Source organism: Pseudophryne corroboree, chromosome 7 (assembly GCF_028390025.1).
Source record: "Pseudophryne corroboree isolate aPseCor3 chromosome 7, aPseCor3.hap2, whole genome shotgun sequence".
Lineage (NCBI taxonomy): Eukaryota > Metazoa > Chordata > Amphibia > Anura > Myobatrachidae > Pseudophryne > Pseudophryne corroboree.
The window spans coordinates 427,974,334-428,000,125 of NC_086450.1; the positions used below are offsets into that span (position 1 = coordinate 427,974,334).

General features: G+C 44.0%; 1 protein-coding gene across 3 annotated transcripts in view; it reads right to left on the reverse strand.

Annotated features, from left to right (window-relative positions):
• LOC134945517 (mesothelin-like) overlaps positions 1 to 25,792 on the reverse strand; it is a 79,057-nt gene that overhangs the window by 44,307 nt on the left and 8,958 nt on the right. For all 3 annotated transcript variants that reach the window (XM_063934859.1, XM_063934858.1, XM_063934857.1), the window contains 7 exons: positions 20,032 to 20,159; positions 19,002 to 19,148; positions 16,084 to 16,271; positions 11,277 to 11,365; positions 8,101 to 8,222; positions 3,193 to 3,317; positions 2,294 to 2,420 (listed from right to left, as the gene is read on the reverse strand). In XM_063934859.1, the coding sequence (XP_063790929.1) occupies positions 2,294 to 2,420; positions 3,193 to 3,317; positions 8,101 to 8,222; positions 11,277 to 11,365; positions 16,084 to 16,271; positions 19,002 to 19,148; positions 20,032 to 20,159 (926 nt within the window). The remainder of the gene's footprint in view (positions 1 to 2,293; positions 2,421 to 3,192; positions 3,318 to 8,100; positions 8,223 to 11,276; positions 11,366 to 16,083; positions 16,272 to 19,001; positions 19,149 to 20,031; positions 20,160 to 25,792) is intronic.

The window sequence follows — 25,792 nt, forward strand, 5'->3', positions numbered from 1 at the left end:
TACTGGTTTTAGAATGTAGTTATGACTTGTGCAAGTATAATTCATTATGATGTTATTATAATTGGGCAGATGTAATATGCCTTGAAAAGTGATAAAGGGGGTCATTCCAACCCGATCGCTCGCTGCAGTTTCTCGCAGTGCAGCGATCGGGTCAGAACGGCGCATGCGCCGCAGTGCATGCCAGCCGTCGTTGCCTAGCGATTGCCTCTGAGGCAGAGGCGGTTGCTGGGCGGAGGGGGCTGGACGGCGGTGTTAAGCCGCCATTTAGGGGGCGCGGTCCGACCAACGCAGGCGTGGCCGGACTGTTCGGGGGGGCGGGCCGCGGTGGCTGCATGACATCACACGCAGTCCCTGCGGGCCGGGGAGCGACGAGTAGCTCCCGGCCAGCACGCTAAAGCTGTGCTGGTCGGGAGCTACTCTTGAAGTGCCAAGGCATCGCCGCTGTGCGATGCCTTTGCACTTCTGCAAGAGCGGCCGGCACTGACATGCGGGGCGGACTAGCCCTGTGCTGGGCGTCCCCCCGCATGTCAGTGTGAATGATCGTAGCTGTGCTAAATTTAGCACAGCTATGATCAACTCAGAATGACCCCCAAAGTACCAACCAACCAGCTCCTAACTGTGAAGCCCAGCCTGTAACATGGCAGTTAGGAGCTGATTGGCTGGTACATCTCCCCCTGACTCCTCAAAATATGTCAACTTTCCAAATGTATAAGAGTCCGTTTAAAATGATGATGTTGCTGTCTGTGATGTGCTTTGGGGCACATATCACCGACCCTATTCCACGTGGAGGGTACACAACACCCTTCCACAGAACACAAGTGTGAGGTACCACCTTTTGAAACTTACTGTTCATGTGAGGCAGATAACTATAATTGCTATAGAGCCCCTGCCAGGGGCCTATTAATAGAGGAGGAGGCCCATGTGCAGTTTCTGTCTGGGTCCCCTCCTCTCTAGCCCGCAGTGCAGAGTCTCTGGGCACTAGGGTCACTAAGAGACCCTAGTTCTGTCCCAGAGTCTAGAGTGCATGCGCAGGTCTCCAGGGAAAATGATGCAGCGGCCAATTCCCTGGTGATTTTCCTTCTGCGCATGTGCAAAATGCCAAGAAAATGTCATTTTCCTGGTGATCTGTGCAGTGCTGCTGCTGTCGGCGGGGGACTCCGGAGAGGCAATCGCGTTACTGGCTGTCGGGATCCTGGCGGTCAGGATACTGATACTGGAATCCCAACACCCGGTAAAAACGCCACCACCAGAGGGGGGGGGGGGATAGATTAGCCCGAAGGGTGGCGAGCGCATTGAGCCCATGAGGGAACACGCTGCACTCGCTGCTGGTATTCCGGCTGTCGGGATTCCGGCGTCAGTCTGCTGTATGCCAGGATCCTGAGAGCCGGGATATCATACTGATTCCCCCATTATAGATACACTGCTGGTCCCTACAGTCACTACATTTCCACTAGGGCTCTAAGTTAATTATCACCCCCCCTCCCCCCTCTTTTGTGTATATATATATATATATATATATATATATATATATCTCAAATCAATGCAAAAATCCGGCACTAGTATTGTAAAAGATTACTTGCTCCGGTGCCCTCCAAGGGATGGTTGGCCCAATATTTGGATGCTGAATGGCGGCACAGGATAGCATAGCCATAGTCTATGCTATCCTGATGACGGGCTTGTGCCCGAAACGTTGATCAATAAAGCAATTCACTTTGCAGTACTACAAGTCTCAGAGTGCCGCCATTCAGTATATATATATATATATATATATATATATATATATATACCAGAACAGACGGGCGGCACTCAGAGCATATAATCAAGTGAAAACGTGCAGTGACTTTATTGTCAAAAAGACATCTACGTCATCCTGACGACGGGGCTGCGACCCCGAAACGTAGATGTCTTTTTGACAATAAAGTCACTGCACGTTTTCACTTGATTATATGCTCTGAGTGCCGCCCGTCTGTTCTGGTGCATTGTCGGGTCGTTGCCTGAGGGAGGGCACCGTGAGCCAAGGAATTCTCAGCAAGGAATTGTGAGTGCCGGGTCACACTGTTTGTCTATATATATATATATATATATATATATATATATATATTTATTCCCAAGCATGGTCCTCAAGGCACCCCAACATTCCAGGTTTTAAGAATTTCCATGCACAGGTGACGTAATTAGTACCTCAGTCAGTTTGATTATACCATCTGTGCATCCCTAAAACCTGGACTGTTGGGCAGCCTTGAGAACCGCATTTGGGAACCACTGTTATAAATACAAACAAAAACAAACTTACATTTGTTCCCAGGGAGGAGCTTGTGCTGTTGCACTTTTCCAAGAGAGCCAGTGTGGCTGCAGCCTGATTCCCAGCTATGTTTATGTTTATGTAATTAATAGCGTAGCATAGAAGATTCTGAGGAATTCTGTAGAAAAATAAATGAACATTTTTATAAATATAACTGTAATAGGCCACCACTATTTATTATACTAAGGATAGGGCATAGATTTTGTTATATAGTTCCCCACCTGTTTCTATCACCTAAACTGTGGAATGTTAACTTCCTATTTGGATTTTAAACCACAATGGTCAAAATCTCTTAGAGAATGTACTTACATGTTTTTTTTTTTTTTTAAAGAATACTGTAATTTCTGGCTAAATGTCTCTCAAAGAATATAAACCTCAAACTAGACACAATATAACACCACAGGTTGTGTAAGCAATGCTGTAGGGAAATGAGTGCATGACATGATGCCCTGAACGCTACAATAGAGCTATGTGAAAGCCGTAACAAAGGGCTTTGTTGTGGACTCTTAACAAACTGAAGAGGAGATTTATCAAACATTGTAAAAAGGCAAAGTGGAGATGTTGTCCACAGCAACCAAAGTCTAGCCATCATTTTCTAGAATCTGACTGGGTGCTAACCTCTACATGCCCACTTTTAAAGGTTTTGCCACAGCAACCAATCAGATTCTAGAAAATGATAGCTAGTCCAAATGTAGGCAAAGCTTTTGCAGCCTAAAAATAAAAATATACTGTAAAAAAAAAAGAAAGAAAATAAAACTGGTTTCAGTTCTTTAAGTGTTCTTACAGTATAGGGCTTATCGTGTCCTCTAGTATATATAACAATATAATATAGATAGCCCAAGTCTCTAGCTGGTCCTGAAACTGAAGCTAAGTGTTTGGAAGATACGTACTGTGCAATTGGAAAGTTGGGATTCTCTAAAGCTAGTAACTGTGCATAATATGTCAACAGGTCTTCTGTAAGGTTCAACGTAGCTATGAATTCCAAAGTTTCACTGTTCACCGAAAACATCTGTAACTGTTGAGGACAAAATAAAACAGCAATTCAATGGCTACAAAAAATTGTCACCAAAAAAGCTTATCTGTCTTTCTAAGGATGCAAGTGATTGTGTGTGTGTGTGTGTGTGCGCGTGCGTGCGTGCGTGTGTGTGTGTGTGTGTGTGTGTGTGTATATATATATGCAGTGGGGGAAAAAAGTATTTGGACAGCCACCGATTGTGCAAGTTGACCCACTTAAAAAGATGAGAGAGGTCTGTAATTTCCATCATAGGTACACTTCAACTGTGAAAGACAATCTGAAAAAAACCCCCCAGGAAATCACATTGTATGATTTTTAAACAATTTACTTGTATATTCTTGCGGAAAATAAATATTTGGACACCTACCAATCAGCAAGATTTCTAGCTCTCACAGACCTGTTACTTCTTCTTTAAGAAGCTCTTCTATCCTCCACTCGTTACCTGTATTAATGGCACCTGTTTGAACTGGTTATCTGTATAAAAGACACCTGTGCACACCCTCAAACAGTCAGACTGCTACCTCTCCACCATGGCCAAAACCAGAGAGCTGTCTAAGGACACCAGGGACAAAATTGTAGAGCTGCACAAGGCTGGGATGAGCTACTCGACAATAGACAAGCAGCTTGGTGAGAAGAGATCAACTGTTGGCGCAATTATTAAAAAATGGAAGAAATACAAGATCACTGACAATCTCCCTCGACCTGGGGCTCCATGCAAGATCTCACATCGTGGGGTATCAATGATCTTGAGAATGTTGAGGAATCAGCCCAGAACTACACGGGGGGACCAGGTCAATAACCTCAAGAGAGCTGGGACCACAGTCACAAAGGTTACCATTAGTAACACACTACGTCAGTGATGGCTAACCTTGACACTCCAGCTGTTGTTGAACTACACATCCCAGCATGCCCTGCATCAGTTTTAGCATGGCCAAATAGCAAAACTGTAGCAGGGCATGCTGAGATGTGTAGTTCAACAACAGCTGGAGTGTCAAGGTTAGCCATCACTGTACTACGTCATCATGGATTGAAATCCTGCAGCACCCGAAAGGTCTCCCTTGACCATCTGGATGATCCAGAGAAGGATTGGAAGAATGTAATGTGGTCAGATGAGAGCAAAATCGAACTTTTTGGTATAAACTCCACTCGCCGTGTTTGGAAGGAGAAGAATGATGAATGGCATCCCAAGAACACCATACCTAATGTGAAGCATGTGGGTGTAAACATCATGCTTTGGGCTGCTTTTCTGCAAAGGGGACAGGACGACTGATCCGTATTAAGGAGAGGATGAATGGGGCCATGTATCGTGAGATTTTGGGCAAAAACCTCCTTCCCTCAGTAAGAGCATTGAAGATGGAACATGTCTGGGTTTTCCAGCATGACAATGACCCCAAACACACCGCTCGAGCAACTAAGGAGTGGCTCTAAGAAGCATTTCAAGGTCCTGGAGTGGCCTAGCCAGTCTCCAGACCTCAACCCAATAGAAAATCTGTGGAAGGAGTTGAAAATCCGTGTTGCCCGACGACAGCCCCAAAACATGACAGATCTAGAGAAGATCTGCATGGAAGAATGGGCCAAAATACCTGCTACAGTGTGTGCAAACCTGGTCAAGAACTACAGGAAACGTTTGACCTCTGTAATTGCCAACCGAGGTTATATTACAAAGTATTGAGTTAAACTTTTTGATTGTCCAAATATTTATTTTCCGCAAGAATATACAAATACATTGTTTAAAAATCATACAATGTGATTTCCTATTTTTTTTTTCAGATTCTGTCTCTCACAGTTGAAGTGTACCTATGATGGAAATTACAGACCTCTCTCATCTTTTTAAGTGGGTCAACTTGCACAATCGGTGGCTGTCTAAATACTTTTTTGCCCCACTGTATATATACTCATCTTCAGGGATCCCAAGGAAATTTATATATATATATATATATATATATATATACACACTGCTCAAAAAAATAAAGGGAACACTAAAATAACACGTCCTAGATCTGAATGAATGAAATATTCTTATTAAATACTTTGTTTTTTACATAGTTTAATGTGATGACAACAAAATCACACAAAAATTATCAATGGAAATCAAATTTATTAACCCATGGAGGTCTGGATTTGGAGTCACCCTCAAAATTAAAGTTGAAAAACACACTACAGGCTGATCCAACTTTGATGTAATGTCCTTAAAACAAGTCAAAATGAGGCTCAGTAGTGTGTGTGGCCTCCACGTGCCTGTATGACCTCCCTACAATGCCTGGGCATGCTCCTGATGAGGTGGCGGATGGTCTCCTGAGGGATCTCCTCCCAGACCTGGACTAAAGCATCTGCCAACTCCTGGACAGTCTGTGGTGCAACGTAGCGTTGGTGGATGGAGCGAGACATGATGTCCCAGATGTGGATTCAGGTCTGGGGAACGGGCGGGCCAGTCCATAGCATCAATGCCTTCATCTTGCAGGAACTGCTGACACACTCCAGCCACATGAGGTCTAGCATTGTCTTGCATTAGGAGGAACCCAGGGCCAACCGCACCAGCATATGGTCTCACAAGGGGTCTGAGGATCTCATATCGGTACCTAATGGCAGTCAGGCTACCTCTGGCGAGCACATGGAGGGCTGTGCGGCCCTCCAAAGAAATGCTACCCCACACCATTACTGACCCACTGCCAAACCGGTCATGCTGGAGGATGTTGCAGGCAGCAGAACATTCTCCTTGGCGTCTCCAGACTCTGTCACGTCTGTCACATGTGCTCAGTGAGAACCTGCTTTCATCTGTGAAGAGCACAGGGCGCCAGTGGCGAATTTGCCAATCTTGGTTTTCTCTGGCAAATGCTAAACGTCCTGCACGGTGTTGGGCTGTAAGCACAACCCCCACCTGTGGACGTCGGGCCCTCATACCACCCTCATGGAGTCTGTTTCTGATCGTTTGAGTAGACACATGCACATTTGTGGCTTGCTGGAGGTCATTTTGCAGGGCTCTGGCAGTGCTCCTCCTGTTCCTCCTTGCACAAAGGAGGAGGTAGCGGTCCTGCTGCTGGGTTGTTGCCCTCCTACGGCCTCCTCCACGTCTCCTGATGTACTGGCCTGTCTCCTGGTAGCGCCTCCATGCTCTGGACACTACGCTGACAGACACAGCAAACCTTCTTGCCACAGCTCGCATTGATGTGCCATCCTGGATGAGCTGCACTACCTGAGCCACTTGCGTGGGTTGTAGGGAGGTCATACAGGCACGTGGAGGCCACACACACTACTGAGCCTCATTTTGACTTGTTTTAAGGACATTACATCAAAGTTGGATCAGCCTGTAGTGTGTTTTTCCACTTTCATTTTGAGGGTGACTCCAAATCCAGACCTCCATGGGTTAATAAATTTGATTTCCATTGATAATTTTTTTGTGATTCTTTTGTCAGCACATTCAACTATGTAAAGAAAAAAGTATAAATTAAGAATATTTCATTCATTCAGATCTAGGATGTGTTATTTTAGTGTTCCCTTTATTTTTTTGAGCAGTATATATATATATATATATATATATATATATATACTCCACTGTCTGGCAGCACTCCCTGGGCTGAAAAAAATTCTCCACAACGTGTATTACATAAACGTTTCAAAGTTTTACTTTGTCTTCATACGATAGCGTAATGTTGACAAATTGTGGGCAGCCTCTACAAAATGACGGGCCACCGGCTGATCACTTAAGCCAGTGCTTAAGTGATCAGCCGGTGGCCCGTCATTTTGTAGAGGGTGCCCACAATTTGTCAACATTACGCTATCGTATGATAGATCATGTCCCTCCAAGCATTAGAGGGGGTGATCGGGGCAGTAAATTATTAAGATGTGAAAGTAAGTGGATTATGAGGTTGCAGACACTGGTACCAAAGGGGTTAAATGATAAAATGATTTTGAGCTGTTTTCAATGATCATATGTGTTCTATTGGTATAGACTGTATCACTGCCCATTATATAATTCATAGCTGGGATATTGTATTGCCTGTCATTCGATGTCTGCTAGTGTTTTTAAAAAAAATTTTATCACGTATTTGGTGGTTCTGGGTGTTTCAGTAAGGGTAAAACACTGACACACCTGCTGTATAATGAAGCTATTAGTGTAATTAAGAAAGGTGTTTCCAGAAGTGAAGGGGAGTGAGTTACCTGGTGAACTGGCTATATAACTGTGGTTCATTTGTTGTATGTGTATCCTGAAGACAAAGTAAAACTTTGAAACGTTGATGTAATACACGTTGTGGAGAATTTATTTCAGCCCAGGGAGTGCCGCCAGACAGTGGAGTGTATGTGGCTAAATGCATTAGCTGGGACGGGCACCGGGAGCAGCATAGCGGAGGTAACTGCGGAGTGCCGGCTGGAGGAGAATTGTATATATATATATATATATATATATATACACACACACACATACTATGTTTTGCGTGTCATTAATTAAGACTGGAGAGTGCAGTTCTGTTTGGATACATGTCGGTAATTACAAGTTGGCACCATGGCAGTAGACACTATTGAGAGAAGGGAAAGCGGTTACAATAGCGCTAGTCGGAAGCCTCTGCCGGCATATTGATGGCCGGGATGCTGCTGTCAGTACACTGACGGCCAGCATCCCAGCCGCCAATATTTCATACTGAACCTGAGAGAAGTGCTGGCTGTTTGGTAATGTAAATGATGTATGTACGTATGTATGTGTTAAATAATTAAGGAATAACAGGAGGTGTTTTGTGCTGTAGTACAGGGAGCAGTGATGCAGGAACAGAAAATATTTAGAAATTACCAGTGTTTCATTGCTTATAAAAGAATTCAGATCCTCAGCGCTGCAGAACTGTAGATAATCTTGCAAGCAGTAAACAAGCCAAGAATTGTTACCAGCGGTGTAGCATCTTGGTGGTGAGGGATCTACCAAATGAAAATACAAAAAGTTATTTATCCCCCTGTGTCTACATAGGAGAGTAGAATTAGAACTCGAATTATACATCTATAGGACCCTATTCAATAAGGATTGCAAATTCTGGTAAAAAGCAGAATTTGCAATCCTTTCACTCGCATGCTGGGGGCCGCCCATCACAGGGCAAAGCTGCCCAGCATGCTAACCACCGCCTACTCTCTGTGGCCACGCTGAAATTGCGGTCGAACCGCAATTTCAGTGTTTTCGTAGAAAGTAAAAAAGCCTCCTGCCGGCGCAGCCTGGCTGCGACGGCAGGGCTTCCTGCCGGCACAGCCTGGCTGCGACGGCAGGAAGGCCGCCACCATTTTTTTGATCGGAGCAGCTGCGCGTGATGTCACGCAGCCACCACGATCACACCCATGCCACGCCCCCCATTCACGCCACCACGCCTCCGTCTTTGTGACATCGCCCGCACAAAGCTTCGTCTCCGCCTAGGAAACAGAGCGTTGCCGCCCCGCGAACGCCTCTGCCTGATTGACAGAGGCGTTCACATTTACATTGTGGTTTTTGTGGTTGAATCGTGAGTTGCGATCCAACCTGAATAGAGTCCTTAGACAAGAATAGGTTTAAATTAGATAAAAACATATAGAAATATGTAAATAAATTATACATTATTACTAAATGGTTTTATAAATATATAATTAAATTTACAAGTTAGTTAATAAATAATCCATGTAAATAAAGTTAATAATAATAATAATAATTATGAATCCAAAATACATAAATATTAAATACTTTTTTAAATCTATAAATGCACTTGCAAATATGTAAATAAATAGTGCAGGCAGCAGTAATAATAATAATAATAATAATAATAATAATAATAAATTTAGATATAAATAGGGAAAGTAATACATAAGGTAAACTTAAAGGTCATATGTGGCAACTAGCATTTTGGGCCCGTCATTTGCCATGTCGCTAGACACTGTGCGTGGTGCTGCAGGTTTTTTTTTCCCCTCTGTCTTCCTCCACCTTTCCATTTCTGTCTCCCCCTTCTCTTAATTCTCTCTCATCTCTGTCCCCATTCTATTTCTTTAATCTTTATTCCCCTTCTGTCTCACTCTCATCTCTGTCCCTTCTCTCCCCTTCCCCCTGTCTATCAGTTTCTGTCAGATCTGCCCCTCCACATCTGTCTTTCTAAGTGTTTGTATAACTCACCCTCTCTCATATCTGTCTCCTTCCTGTCCCACCTCCCCATCTATTAGGCGGAAAATGTTGTGTGTGGAGCCGCACTAGTCAAATAATTTTCTTAGAGTACCACATTAAATATTACAATGAAAATACCAATATACATACAGTTATCAAGTGAATCTTAAACTGCTAATAATTGGCGGTGCTCCCAGGAATTTTGTAGGTTATACTACAATTGGAAAAAGCAAGAGAAAAAGACAAAAAAAACTTTTTTGGGAGAACTCATTTGTTATATGATAGAAATAATGTATATAATATTAAAACATAACCTTTAATTAAACCTTGAATAAAAAAAACTTTTGGACAAAGAATTGGGACTCGTGTGTGGTGTTATCAGTTAGTGTAAATCTTATTTACCCTTTATAACAAATGAGGTATAAGATAGTTAAGAAGGTGAAAATATCAGAGGGATGGTGAAGGATACCAAATGGTTTCTTAGGATCCAGGGTATCCAGAAAAATCACTGTACGTGCCTGAATTAAAGGATATCTAGGTTAGAACAATGTAGGCTTTGTCAGAATAGAGCTCAAGAGGTATGTAAGAAGGATGGAGCAAGGAATGTAATGAGGCTTCCCTTAGTGAGAAGGTTAAATAAGATTTACACTAACAGATAACACCACACACGAGTCCCAATTCTTTGTCCAAAAGTTTTTTTTTATTCAAGGTTTAATTAAAGGTTATGTTTTAATATTATATACATTATTTCTATCATAACAAATGAGTGCTCCCAAAAAAAAAGAAGGGTTTTTTGTCTTTTTCTCTTGCTTTTTCCACCTCCCCATCTGTCTGTCTTATCTCTGTCCCCGCTGTACTAGTAGGGGGGCTGTTGGTGGCAGGTTGATACAGGTGGGGATTGCTGACTCCAGGCACTGGCATGAGGGAACGGTTCTATACATACAAATAGTGCCGGGGGGAGAAGAGAGGTTATGTGCCCAGGAGTCAGGCAGTCAGTGAGAGCTGTGAGGGGAGGGACAGAGGACTCATTCTAGCTCTCACTGCACTTGTGCAAGACAGGCAGTTAGTATAGTTCTATAATAGATTTTCAGGTTAGTAAATCTCAGTTTATGCAGTGTTTAGTCAGTGGAAATAGCAGTTCCCCAATCACACTAGAGGTCTTAGGGTCCTCTTATCAAACTACATTTCCTCCTAAACACCCATGTTTTGGGGTTAGCAGCAAATCTTAAGTATCCCTACAATGTATGTAAGAGTGGCTGCAGCAGTTATCTCCGTTACCCGCTGCAATCCCTCCATTCCTGCCAGCAGCAGCATCCACATAGATTTCTATGGGGGATGCAATGCTGCCAGATTTGCCAATTTCCGGAATGCAAAGCATTCCCAATACTGGCTCCAGCAGCTGCCGCTATCTGAACATGGAGGTAGTCTGTTGTAGCCTATGGTCTACACGTAGGGGGTGTAGATCCCTCCATTGGCAATGGCCAAAGTGCATGCATGGTCAGTGAGGCCCCTGTCCCTGCCTGTCCTGGGTGATACATTCACCCAGTTCGACCACATTCTGCAATGTGATCTTGTGTGGTTACGTTGCACCCAGATTGCATTGGAAATTTTGATAAATACCCTCCTTAATCCCTAAACCCCCTCCCCACAAAAAAATACAGACAGCAGAGCAAAATATTGAATTAATGAAACAGAAATTAGCAGAATTTTTAGAATTGTATTGTATGAGTTTAACCCAGATTATAGTGTACTGCCTGTTGTTTGCCTTTATATCATGTATATTATCCCCATACTGTACAGTGTGATATCTGCAGTGAGATCAGACCAGTGCACTGTGTGCGACCGGACTGCATACTCACCTGCTTGGAGGTATTCCTTGAAGACACTGTAGATATCTTGCTGAGTACTGAGACTGTAATCCTCATAATGTATGGATAAGGTGTTTACTCTGCAAAAGAGTAAGAATGGGAGAAAGGGGTAATCCAGATAAGAGACCAGACTCACCAGCTGAATAAGACTTTAACCCTGAAGTCATGTTCAACTTAATATGCAACTTGCAACTTCTGTGACGGCAGCTAATGGGGGCCACTTACAAGGGTTAACAATATGGGTTGAGTTGTAAAACAAAAATGTTTAAATTATAATTTTTTCCATTGGTACTTTTGCATGGCTAAAGCTCTTGACTGGGTTTTTAGATGGGGCCCAGAGACCATCTGCTCCAGGTCCTCATTATCTAGTGATTCCCTCCCACCTCAAAAGAGGAGTTCTCATTGTTCCAGCGTGAGCTGTACATTGCAAGTACTATGGGCTTGATTCAGAATTGTAAGTAAAGCAAGAAAAGCAAGTAACTTTGTGACTGGAACAAACCATGCTGCCATGCAAGGGGAGCAAATACATAGGCCCACACATGCTCGATAGCTTTATTTTTACACTGCAATTTAGATTTCAGTTTGAACACATCCCTCCCAACTCTAACTCTCCCTGCACATGTTATATCTGCCCGACCTGCAAGGCAACATGGTTTTGCCCAGTTGCTTGTATTTTTGCTTTGGATTTACTTTTTGGTTGATAATTTAGGTCATTTTAAACACATTTGGACAAAATATGGAAGTGAAGATTATTTTGTGACTTGGACCCTTTTGCTTTTAAAACTGGCCCTCAACGCGTTTCGCTGGTTTATATGTTCCAGCTTCCTCAGGAGCAAGTGTGGAAGCTGGAACATATAAACCAGCAAAACGCGTCGAGCCGATCAGCCTGCTACTGTCATCCACCATTTACTGGCACTCATTGGTCACTCCTTTGCAAAAAGACTGGACTCTCCACTGCAGCTCTCTCACCTTCCTGGATTTGTCCGACACTCTAAGGACATACAATACCACTTTTCCAGTGATATTTGAGGTGGACGGTATCTGCATTTGGAACACTGGTAATAACCTCATGATTGCCTATTATCGGATATATGCAAAACTACCGATTAATGATGGTCCTATCCAGTGACATTGGTCCTCTCTGAATGCTCCCTAGCGTTGGACATAAATTGACCTCTGACTCAGATAAGCACTTTAAATATTCTTGCACTTTATGTTTATATATATTTGTAAATACCATTTGTCCCATTTTTAGAAAAAGCATTGTGAATTCTTAATAAATGTCTTAATTGTTTTAAACACTCGTAATTCATTTTTAGACACCAGTGGTCGCTACCCCCAATTTTTTTCTTTTCCATATATATATATACACTGCTCAAAAAAATAAAGGGAACACTTAAACAACACAATGTAACTCCAAGTCAATCACACTTCTGTGAAATCAAACTGTCCACTTAGCAAGCAACACTGATTGACAATCAATTTCACATGCTGTTGTGTAAATGGAATAGACAACAGGTGGAAATTATAGGCAATTAGCAAGACACCCCCAATAAAGGAGTTGTTCTGCAGGTGGTGACCACAGACCACTTCTCAGCTCCTATGCTTTCTGGCTGATGTTTTGGTCACTTTTGAAAGCTGGCGGTGCTTTCACTCTAGTGGTAGCACGAGACGGAGTCTACAACCCACGCAAGTGGCTCAGGTAGTGCAGCTCATCCTGGATGGCACATCAATGCGAGCTGTGGCAAGAAGGTTTGCTGTGTCTGTCAGCGTAGTGTCCAGAGCATGGAGGCGCTACCAGGAGACAGGCCAGTACATCAGGAGACGTGGAGGAGGCCGTAGGAGGGCAACAATCCAGCAGCAGGACCGCTACCTCCGCCTTTGTGCAAGGAGGAGCACTGCCAGAGCCCTGCAAAATGACCTCCAGCAAGCCACAAATGTGCATGTGTCTACTCAAACGATCAGAAACAGACTCCATGAGGGTGGTATGAGGGCCAGACGTCCACAGGTGGCGGTTGTGCTTACACAAGATTGGCAAATTCGCCACTGGCGGCCTGTGCTCTTCACAGATGAAATCAGGTTCTCACTGAGCACATGTGACAGACGTGACAGTCTGGAGACGCAAAGGAGGACGTTCTGCTGCCTGCAACATCCTCCAGCATGACCGGTTTGGCAGTGGGTCAGTAATGGTGTGAGGTGGCATTTCTTTGGGGGGCCACACAGCCCTCCATGTGCTCGCCAGAGGTAGCCTGACTGCCATTAGTTACCGAGATGAGATCCTCAGGCCCCTTGTGAGACCATATGCTGGTGCGGTTGGCCCTGGGTTCCTCCTAATGCAAGACAATGCAAGACCTCATGTGGCTGGAGTGTGTCAGCAGTTCCTGCAAGACGAAGGCATTGATGCTATGGACTGGCCCGCCCGTTCCCCAGACCTGAATCCAATTGAGCACATCTGGGACATCATGTCTCGCTCCATCCACCAACGCCACGTTGCACCACAGACTGTCCAGGAGTTGGCGGATGCTTTAATCCAGGTCTGGGAGGAGATCCCATCAGGAGCATGCCCAGGCATTGTAGGGAGGTTATACAGGCACGTGGAGGCCACACACACTACTGAACCTCATTTTGACTTGTTTTAAGGACATTACATCAAAGTTGGATCAGCCTGTAGTGTGTTTTTCCACTTTAATTTTGAGTGTGACTCCAAATCCAGACCTCCATGGGTTAATAAATTTGATTTCCATTGATAATTTTTGTGTGATTTTGTTGTCAGCACATTCAACTATGTAAAGAACAAAGTATTTAATAAGAATATTTCATTCATTCAGATCTAGGATGTGTTATTTTAGTGTTCCCCTTATTTTTTTTGAGCAGTGTGTATAAATAAATATATATATATATATATATATATATAGTGCAGAGACGGGCGGCACTCTCGGCGTAAGGAATAAAGACAGACAGACAGGTCTGATATGTCAACGTTTCAATGTCAAAAGCGGCATTTTCGTCAGGATAAAATTACAAAAAGGTACTACTCACCCATTTATCTCCGTCTGGTGGTCCGTGGCACCAGCGGCCGTCGCATCACGCTCCGTTCAACAATGACGTCATCACGAGGTGCCGGCTTCGGCGTCAGGGAACACCTGGACCGGAGCACAATCAAAAAAACTAAACTGTGCAAACAAAAAAACAATAATAAGACAGTGTGATTTACACGGCACATTCAGGGCAATGCTTGTAACAATTTCATTCTTCAAAGGCAGTATTAATAGTAACCATCTACATAGTAACAAGAAAGAGCTACACTGTAATCTTTCACAGTAGCTAATGAAAAAAGCCCATAAGTGTGCGTGGAGAACTGGCTAAGAGCCCCTCTGTGTCAATAGTTAGAAAACATGGAAAAAATGGAAAAAACGATTCAAGTTAATTGAGGCTATTGATGAAACTTCATATAATTAGTGTATCCCTGAATGGATAATAAGTAATAGTGGGCTAAATAAAGGCCGATAGGCCCAGCTGTTCATTTAACCCTCGAGGGGACAATGTATCTAGTACAAATATCCACTTAGCCTCAGCTTTAAGTAGTAATTGAGCACGATCACCCCCTCGTTTAAGCGGGGGGATGTGATCAATTATACAATGTCTCAAGGCAGCTACTGAGTGTTTGGCATGCAAAAAATGTCGGGCAACAGGTTGATCACTTCTGTCTGAGTTAACTGCTGCTCTAATGGAGGCCTCCATTAGAGCAGCAGTGAACTCAGACAGAAGTGATCAACCTGTTGCCCGACATTTTTTGCATGCCAAACACTCAGTAGCTGCCTTGAGACATCGTATAATTGATCACATCCCCCCGCTTAAACGAGGGGGTGATCGTGCTCAATTACTACTTAAAGCTGAGGCTAAGTGGATATTTGTACTAGATACATTGTCCCCTCGACGGTTAAATGAACAGCTGGGCCTATCGGCCTTTATTTAGCCCACTATTACTTATTATCCATTCAGGGATACACTAATTATATGAAATTTCATCAATAGCCTCAATTAACTTGCATCGTTTTTTCCATTTTTTCCATGTTTTCTAACTATTGACACAGAGGGGCTCTTAGCCAGTTCTCCACGCACACTTATGGGCTTTTTTCATTAGCTACTGTGAAAGTTTACAGTGTAGCTCTTTCTTGTTACTATGTAGATAGTTACTATTAATACTGCCTTTGAAGAATGAAATTGTTACAAGCATTGCCCTGAATGTGCCGTGTAAATCACACTGTCTTATTATTGTTTTTTTGTTTGCACAGTTTAGTTTTTTTGATTGTGCTCCGGTCCAGGTGTTCCCTGACGCCGAAGCCGGCACCTCGTGATGACGTCATTGTTGAACGGAGCGTGATGCGACAGCCGCTGGCGCCACGGACCACCAGACGGAGATAAATGGGTGAGTAGTACCTTTTTGTAATTTTATCCTGACGAAAATGCCGCTTTTGACATTGAAACGTTGACATATCAGACCTGTCTGTCTGTCTTTATTCCTTACGCCGAGAGTGCCGCCCGTCTCTGCACCATATACTACTGGACACAGCACGCTGTATTCCATTGGGAGGGCACCGGCATTAGTATTTCTCTACAACATACCTTTGGGATTGGGGAGTGCCGTGGACTCTGGATATTTATATATATATATATATATATATATATATACATACATCTTCCCAGTAGTAAAGTATTTAACTGCTGGCAGCTATGGATTATGAAGAATCTGCATACTTATTTAATGTAATCACATAAAGTACTGAATAATTCTTACAGGTTTTCATAGAAGAGGCAGCTTGCATCGATGACCCCTGTGACATTCAGCTGCTCCAGTGTTATGAACTTTATAGAGTTACTTAATCTCTCATTAAACCAATAATCCATTTCAGATTTGTTGAGTGACCCGGAATTGGATACAAAGGTTGGCCACACAGCACTGAAGACGGTAGCAGACATATCCACCTGCACAGAAGATAGCGTTCCGTGAGAATACAAATCTAATTCTAAGTTTAATATTAAGAGGCAATTTAACAATGAGTGATATTCTTGTTATCACTTGTTACTAACCCATACTTGCCAACTCTCCATGATTGTCAGGGAAACTCCCTGAAATAACAGCAATCTCCCTGATTTCCTGAGGAGTCTAGCAATCTCTCTGACTGCATCTTACCCCCATTATGCAGCTGTTATATTCTTGGGTAAAAAAAAGAAATCAGAGATATACAGTATGCATTCAAATAGGACCATCAGTGCCATTTCCCTGCATTGGTTATAAGGTACAGTGGGGCAGATGTATTAAGCCTGGAGACAGCATAAGGAAGTGATAAACTAGTGATAAGTGCAAGGTGATAAACGCACCAGCCAATCAGCTCCTAACTGTTAATTTACATATTGGAGCTGATTGGCTGGTGCGTTTATCACCTTGCACTTATCACTAGTTTATCACTTCCTTATGCCTTCTCCAGGTTAATACATCTGCCCCATTGATCCCTATAGCTACATACATTTTTAAATAAGGTTTCTCATGGACACTTATATGGAACCTCTTGTAAAGCACATAACACGAACAAGCCCTGAAACATATCAGTGTCTTTTCATCAACAAGTAGATCTTACTAACGGCTTTGGGGCTCATTTACATTTGGATGTAAGTAATTATTTCGGCACGCCTCTCAGATGTAGCAGTACATGTCTGTGCTTATACAGTAGGTGTTACATTCACTTCTCCCTCAACTGATATTTACAAAAGTGGGCAGGTACTGTATGTACTAATCATAAATGGTGCTCCTGTCACTTTTACAAACACATGGCAGTTATCAGGAGCTGATTGGTTGGATTAGTAACGAGTGATAACAAGAATATCACTCATTGTTAAATCTGCCCCTAAATGTGAAACAACAGATTGCGTGATCACAACATTTAGTTTGGAGTTGATACAGTAAGTTTGATATTTCACTTTTTTATGTTTCTAATACCATCCTTGAATTATATTAGGGCATATTTATCATGCCCTGCATTTTACCCCAGTAAATATAATTTCTTATTACTGGAAATTACAGCAATAAGAAATGATTTACTAAGGCAATATATCAATATTTTTTTTCAAGGACATGCGCTTCATTCCCATCCCTTTGAAGAGAAAAAGGTTTAAGTGATTGCAAGCTCTATCACTTTACTTCTGGGTTTGTTGAAAAATGCACAGGTGCAGATCCTTCAGACTCCTTTCTGTACAAAATTGTACTTATTTGCTTATTGATTACAATTGCTTATGACATTTTGTGATGGCGTTAGCTATCGGGGCACAGCTAAATTTTTGGAGATTGGTAAATTAGACAGTTTGCAGTAACTGTAGAAAGCTATGGGGGCTGCTTTTGTGATCAAAAACAGAAGGGTTGAAACAGATATCTCCAATATCTGCTGTAGTACCCTCTCCACACAATCCGGGATACTTAGATGTAAATTTACTAAGATGGGAGTTCTATTTAAAATGGGATGTTGCCCATAGCAACCAATCAGATTGTACTTCTCATTTTTCTAGCACCTTCTAGAACAGAGCTGGCCAAACCAGTCCTCAAGATCTACCAACAGTTCACATTTTCCAGAACACCTAGCTGGTGCACAGGTGTAGTCATTACTAATTAAGATGTGCTGCATTCATTCCTAACTGACAATTCTACAGATCTCCAGGAGGACTGGAAAACATGAACTGTTGGTAGATCTCGAGGACCGGTTTGGCCAGCCCTGTTCTAGAAGATAATACCTGAAAACTGATTGGTTGCTATGGGCAACATCCCATCTTAAATAGAACTCCCATCTTAGTAAATGTACCCCTTTAGCGCAAATCTGAGATCCACAGATGGAATAGTAACTTCTGTGGATATCTGATGGACTGGATTTCAGCTGAGAGTAATTTTTCATTCTGCCATTGATATTTTTTTTGTATGGTCCTGTATCAACCCTTGTTATGCATTATTAGCTCCAGCAAAGAAAACCTATCTTTAACTATCCCTAGATACCGACTACAGGGAGGTTCCACTAAAGGGATGCTATCATCAAATTGGTAAGAACACTTACCAATATAGATCAATGTTTAGGTTTAATGTCAATTTAAGGATATTTGTGAAGCCACCTTCCTTCTTAAGACAATTCTTCAGGTGTGAGCACCTTGTGTTTGTCATCATGGTCTTCAAGACACAATATAGTTTTATTTGGAGGGAGATTTATCAAATCTTAAAGAAAATAAAGTGTAGAAGTAGCCCATAGCGACCAATGAACTTCTTTCTCTCTGAAGTTTGATACATCTTCCCCGTAGTATGATGACTTTACCAAGTTTTTTTTGCAGTTTTGAATGTTTATTTAAAAGACTATAGTCAAGTGGTCAGATCACAGGATCCAGTTTACCTTCAAATTAATAATATTATGACCCTGGTAAATGGTCAGGATTAAACACTGCCACCTTCCCAGTAGACCTTTCCTTGGGCTTATACAGTCCAAACCAGAGGACCAAGTGTTCTTCTCTGTGGAGCCATTACATAGTACCCTCTGGAAGCCAACATCTGTGACCTTGGCCTGAGGGCTATACAAAATGGGAAGAATGTCTCAAGTCATCCTTTCACCCCACGAGACACAATTCCACTTGCCCTAGCATTATGGAAGCACTTTTTTCTGAAAGTAGATTGTGGAATACATTTACCTTCTTCTCAATGAGGAGATCCATTACTTGACCCAAGTTGTTGATATTGGTGTAGTGGGAGAGTATTATTGCCCACAAAGTGCTATTCACATTACTGTCAGGCTGTAAATAGATGACCAGCTCCTGCGGTGTCAACGAGTTCAGCTTCTGTAAGTAAAGACTTGATATTAGCAAATACACATAAGATAAAGGAAGTAACAGAGAAGAGAGAAAAGAAAGGACTGAAGAAAAAATAACAGAAAAAGGAGGAACAGGAAATGCAGTTCAGAAAGGGCAGAATATTTAGTAAAGAAATTGTGATTTGGAGAACACATAGGGGCGCTCGCCATAGGTTCTTTTCTCGTGGACACCCACGAGTGGGAATAGTCCCTGTCAGTTGGCATGCCAACTGTCGGGCTTTTCACCAGGCAGGATTCCGGCGTTGGTATAGTGACCGGCGGTCACATAACCGCATCCCATCACAACATTTCGCTTAGAGAATAAGAAACCCTTTTGAATATAAAGAGAATCTGTTTTACTTTCCAACTATGAATAATTAGGAAATACCTGAGTGTACCACAGAAGTCATCTGGTAAAAATACTGATTATTATACTATGAAATCAATAACATACATTACCAAAATGGCACCATTAAATGTAGATAATTATGTTGACTGTATAAAACCATAAACACATTGGTGTGGATGGTAAATAATTTTATAAAAAGTAGGGCTATTGTATGTCTCCGTCACTATCCCAAGGAAAAGCTTACTCCTATTTTAGGGGGTAGGGAGGGTAAATAAATAGAGTCCACATTGTTGTGACTCCCCTTTGAATTCCACATAAATATGGAATAGTCACTTGCATGGCGGCAGCATAACAACACTGTGGGTCTTTCATGTTACAGTATGCTTCTATGTACTGTATTTGAGAACTGAAATCTCCCCCCCCCCCATTCCCATAAGTGGTGGCATCTTCTACTTGCATGTAGCCCAGTCTTGATCTCCATTATACTTCTAGCCGGCAGCAATATACCTGTTACCACACTCACCACAGATAGCTGACTGGAAGGAATCAGAGACACCAAGTCCCCAGGACTTAGCAGAGCTGAAAATCTCCCGAAGAATGAGGTAATGAAAACCTGGAGGTCGCTAGACATGTCACATTTTATGTTAGTCTCTGGATAAGAAAAATATAAAAATTGTATCATTTATATAGAATTGAAAGACTTATTTTTACGCAGCTTTCCAGGTATATGTCTGCTTTTAGCATATCAAATCACATCCAACCGTGACATGATTAAATATGCATAGATGTGTAGCATGCAATGATACAATACGCCGTCACACAGCGGATTATTTATTGTGTATGGTGCTGTGATGTATTGGGCAGATGTATTAAGCCTGAAGAAGGTATAAAGAAGTGATAAAGCGGTGATAAGTGCAAGGTGATAATGCACAGCCAATCAGCTCTAATATGTAAATTGACAGATATGAGCTGATTGGCTGGTGCGTTATCACCTTGCACTTATCACCGCTTTATCACATCTTTATGCCTTCTCCAGGCTTCATACATCTGCAAATGATTGTTGTGACCCATCACGGATTGCAACATCGTCCGATATATCATATAGTGTGTATCTAGCAGGTTTCCCATGTGTAAGTTTAACTATCTCCTTTGAGATGCAAATGCAACCAAATTCAATTAGCATTGTGATTAAATGATATTATGTCAAGCCATAGCCATCTATTTGAATCACTATTATTAAGTTTAAACTATTGGTGAAATAGTGATTTTCACTGGGTATATAAAATGTGTAATAATGGATGTGGAGGTGATTGCATTTAATTAGATTTTATTCTGTATCTATATTATATACTTTCACATTCATTAATGACTCTGCCAAGACAATATTCTCCCATCTATATGATACTTTATTGTGTTATGTTTGTATAATTAGGGTACTTTGGTGATCACATTTACCACCACACCAATACTGGGCCTGATTCAGAGATGGACGCAGAGTGCGAGTGTCTGAGTCACGCTGCGCAGGAGCCGTGATGGTCTTGCGATGGCGGTCACTGACAAGATTTATTCACGAAGCGAGTGACAGGCAGGGAACATTTGTGGGAAGTAACAGAGGAATGGCAGCTCAAACGCAGGCGTGTCGCGATCGTTTCAGGGCATGTCACAGTTTGTGACTGCAATCCCATACGCAGTTACAATGGCTCCGTCGTCGTCATTTCAGCGGCCATGCGGTGCAACCACATGGTTACACGGGATCAGTACGAAATCCCGTTGGACGGGATCCCGGCGGTCGAAATATCGACACCGGAATCCCAACCAGCACAATCCCGACAGGGGTGGCGAGCAGAACGCAGCCCCTTGCGGGCTTGCTGCGCTCACCACGATGCGGGCACGGTGCCTCGCTGCGCTAGGCACACTAATTTATTCTCCCTCTATGGGTGTCGTGGACACCCACAGAGGGAGAATATGTCGGGATTGTGCTGGTCAGGATTCTGGTGTCGGTATTTTGACCGCCGGGATTCCGTCCGGCGGGATGTTGACTTCATCCCGGTTACACAGAAGTTTGACGATGTTCATCCAATTGTTGTGTCTTTGTATGTAAGCGGCAGCTCCAGTTTGCATCTCAATACATATGCTGGCGGCTTTGACATTTGCAGATTTTCTCACAGTTGATGCATAGAAATGTGCAGCTGCGATGACATTTGCGCACATCTCTTAGTCAGGCCACTGTCGGACTAATTTTTATATCATGTTTGGGCATACTGTACGTTTATGCATTTCTACACTTGATTCGAGCCAGATGCAGAAATTCTGCAGTGTTTTGTAAAGGATGGCTCTTAAGATATGTGTAACTCAAATACATATGTACCCGCGTTCATCCTTGCCGCGAACGAGGCATAAGTGTACATTTGCTGTGATTACGACCATTCAAGTGCACTTGCAACCCATTAGTGGGAGTGTATGCACCATGTAATCCCATGGATTGCAGGAGCTGGCTTAGTGCCCGTACACATTTGTGGGCATGCTAGTCATGGCAAATGACCCACGATTGCAGTGACTAGTAGCAAGGATGAATGCGAGCACATCTGTACTGGGGTGCTACTGTAGGTGTTCCTGCTTAGATGCCATCAACAGGGGCAAATGCAGGACTATTACAGGGGTTTTATATGTGTGTAGGTGTGTGTGTGTAGGTGTGTGTGTGTGTGTGTGTGTGTATATATATATATATATATATATATATATATATATTTATATTTCTCTTACGTCCTAGAGGATGCTGTGGTCCATATTAGTACCATGGGGTATAGACGGGTCCACCAGGAGCCATTGGCACTTTAAGAGTTTAATAGTGTGGGCTGGCTCCTCCCTCTATGCCCCTCCTACCAGACTCAGTCTAGAAAATGTGCCCGGAGGAGCCGGTCACAGCTAGGGGGCTCTACAGAGCTTCTTTAGAAAAGTTTTATTTAGAGTTTGTTTTTTTACAGGAGGCTGCTGGCAACAGCCTGCTTGCATCGAGGGACTGAGGGGGGGGAGCAGTGTCCGCCCTGCAGGGTCTTGAGCCACTGACTCCGTTGACTGGACATTGAGCTCCAGTGGGGACAGATCGCACCCCGCCACAGGGGAACTCTCACCCCGGCAGCCAGCCGCCACCCACTCACAGAGCTGAAGTTTGGCGAGTTAGTCACTGTCCCCCCTTACAAGCGGGGGGTCAGTGTGAAAAGGGCGGCTTAAGGGTGGGAGCGCGGTTTTAACTGCGCTCCGGGAAGGCTCAGCAGTACGCTGTGAGGGGCGCCCTGAGCCAGCACAAAACCCTTCACTGACCACATCAAGCCCGTTGGGGTCTGCGGATCTCAGCCAGCACAAAATTCCTCAGGCCAGTATAATCTTCAAGAGCGGGAAGACAGTGCCATTGAAGGGGCGGAGCTTCTCCTCAGAGCAGACCCAGCAGCATTCAGCGGCATTTTTCCTGCCTGCAATCACTGCCAGTGGATGTCCAGGTCCCGCCAGAGCAACTCCAGCTATCTGTACGGTACCAGGGGGTTGTAGAAGGGAGGGGAGGCTGTATAAAGGCTGTGTCTCCTATTAAGGAACTCAGTCAGCGCTGGTTAGGGTCTCCCTATACCTCTAATAGCGATGTGTGTGGGTTGGCTCCAATCTCTGTGTCTCTCTGCCATTCTTGGGGAGAAACTCTGTCTACCCAATACCCTGTGTGTTTGTGGGGTGTTTGGTGTGTGTGTGACAACATGTCTAGGGACACTGTTTCATATGCTGCAGAGGATTTATCTTCCCAGGAAGACTCCATATCATGTAATCAGGATTGCACTGTTGTAGCGCAGATCCCAGCTAGAGAGCCAGAATGGTTAGTCTGTCTGAGGGGGACTATTTCTCAGATTTCTGATAGGGTTGCTAGGACTGAGCATGCCACTCAGGTCTTACAATCCTCTATGGTCGTATGGTCGGATACTGCTTCCTCGGGGTCCCCTGCGGTACATTCTCACAAACGTGCACTTGCAAAGCTTATGCAGGATAATACGGACACCGATTCTGACGCTGCAGACGGTAACGGGGATGTGTCGAGGGGGACGGCATCACTTGCTAAGGGGGTGCAGTTGATGATTGAAGCTGTAAGGGATGTGTTACACATCACTGACACAGCTCCTGAGCAGGTGGAGGATGCCTTTTTCACAGACAGTAAGAAGCTCCCCCTCACCTTCCCGGCATCCAAAGAATTGAATGCTATCTTTGAAAAAACCTGGGAAAATCCGGAAAAGAAATTCCAGATCCCTAAGAGGGTCTTAGTTGATTTTCCGTTCCCAGAAGAAGATAGGAAAAAGTGGGAGTCTCCGCCGATAGTTGACGCCTCTGTCTCCAGGCTGTCCAAACAGGTGGTATTACCAGTCCCTGGATCTACCGCGTTAAAAGACCCGGCAGATCACAAGGTGGATGCTACACTAAAATCCATTTACACGGCTTCAGGGGCTATACTGCAGCCTACTATAGCCTGTGCTTGGATTGCAAAAGCTATTGCCAGGTGGTCAATCACTCTGCAGGAGGAATCGACTACGATGGATAAAGGTGACGTTGATTTATTTTTACGCCATATTCAGGATTCTGCAGGATTCCTGGTAGATTCCATGAAGGACCTGGGTTCCATGGCTGCGGGGATCTCCTCCATGTCCGTCTCGGCTTGCAGGGGTCTCTGGCTGCGCCAATGGTCTGCGGACGCGGAATCCAGAAAAAGTGTGGAGGGTCTTCCTTATACAGGTCAGGCTCTCTTTGGGGAGGCGCTAGATGCATGGATTGCCACGGCTACAGCGGGTAAGTCTCCTTTTCTCCCCTCAGCTGCACCGGCTGTGAAGAAGCCTTTTACACCAGCCACGTTCACAGTCCTTTTGGCCCGTGAGGCCTAGAAAGAACAAGCCTTCGAACACCTTCTTCAGAGGTGGTCGTGCTAAAGGAAAGAAGCCTGCTCCCGCTGGCTCCCAGAACCAGAAGCCCGCTTCTGATACCCCTAAGTCTTCTGCATGACGGTGCACAGCTGGGCCTGGAGGAAGGTCAGGTGGGGGCAAGACTCCGCCATTTCAGCCACGTCTGGGTGTCGTCGGGCCTGGACCCCTGGGTACTGGATATAGTGTCCAGAGGGTACAGGCTGGAGTTTCAAGATCTCCCACCTCACTGTTTCTTCAAGTCAGGCTTACCAGCTCTGCTGGCAGACAGAACAATTCTTCTGGAAGCTATCCAAAAGTTGGTGGTGTCCAGGGTCATTGTTCCAGTTCCACCTCATCAGTGGAACAAAGGTTACTATTTGAACCTTTTCGTGGTACCGAAGCCGGATGGTTTGGTACGGCCAATTCTGAACTTAAAATCTTTGAACCCCTACCTCAGGGAGTTCAAATTCAAAATGGAGTCTCTGAGAGCTGTCATCTCAGGTCTGATGGAGGGGGAGTTCCCGGTGTCCCTGGACATCAAGGATGCATACCTCCACGTTCCCATCTGGTCTCTACATCTCACTATCAGTTTCAGGCGCTGACGTTTGGCCTTGGTGAAGACGAGGGTCTTCACCAAGGTGATGGCGGAGATGATGGTTCTCCAGCGCAAGCAAGGGGTGAACATAATTCCGTATCTGGACGATCTCCTGATCAAGGCGTCGTCCAGGGAGAAGTTGTTGCGATCCATTGCTCTCACGACACATCTGCTCAAGGAGCACGGTTGGATCCTGAACCTTCCGAAGTCTCATCTGGAGCCAACAAGGAGGCTGTCTTTCCTGGGAATGATCCTAGACACGGAAGTGCAGAGGGTGCTTCTGCCGGTGGAGAAAGCATTGATGATCCAATCAATGGTCCGGGATGTCTTAAAGCCTACCCGGGTCTCGGTTCATCAGTGCATCCGCCTTCTGGGGAAGATGGTTGCCTCCTACGAGGCTCTACAGTACGGAAGGTTTCATGCTCGATCCTTTCAGCTGGATCTCTTGGACCAGTGGTCGGGATCTCACCTACACATGCACCAGAGGATCCGTCTGTCTCCGAAAGCCAGGATTTCACTCCTCTGTTGGATACAACTGCCTCACCTTCTGGAAGGCCGATGGTTCGGAGTTCAGGACTGGATCCTTCTAACCACGGATGCAAGTCTAAGAGGTTGGGGAGCAGTCGCTCAGGGGGAAACCTTCCAAGGACGGTGGTCGGATCAAGAATCCCTTCTCCCGATAAACATTCTGGAGCTAAGAGCCATGTACAATGGCCTTCTGCAAGCAGCACACCTTCTACAGGATCGGGCTGTTCAGGTGC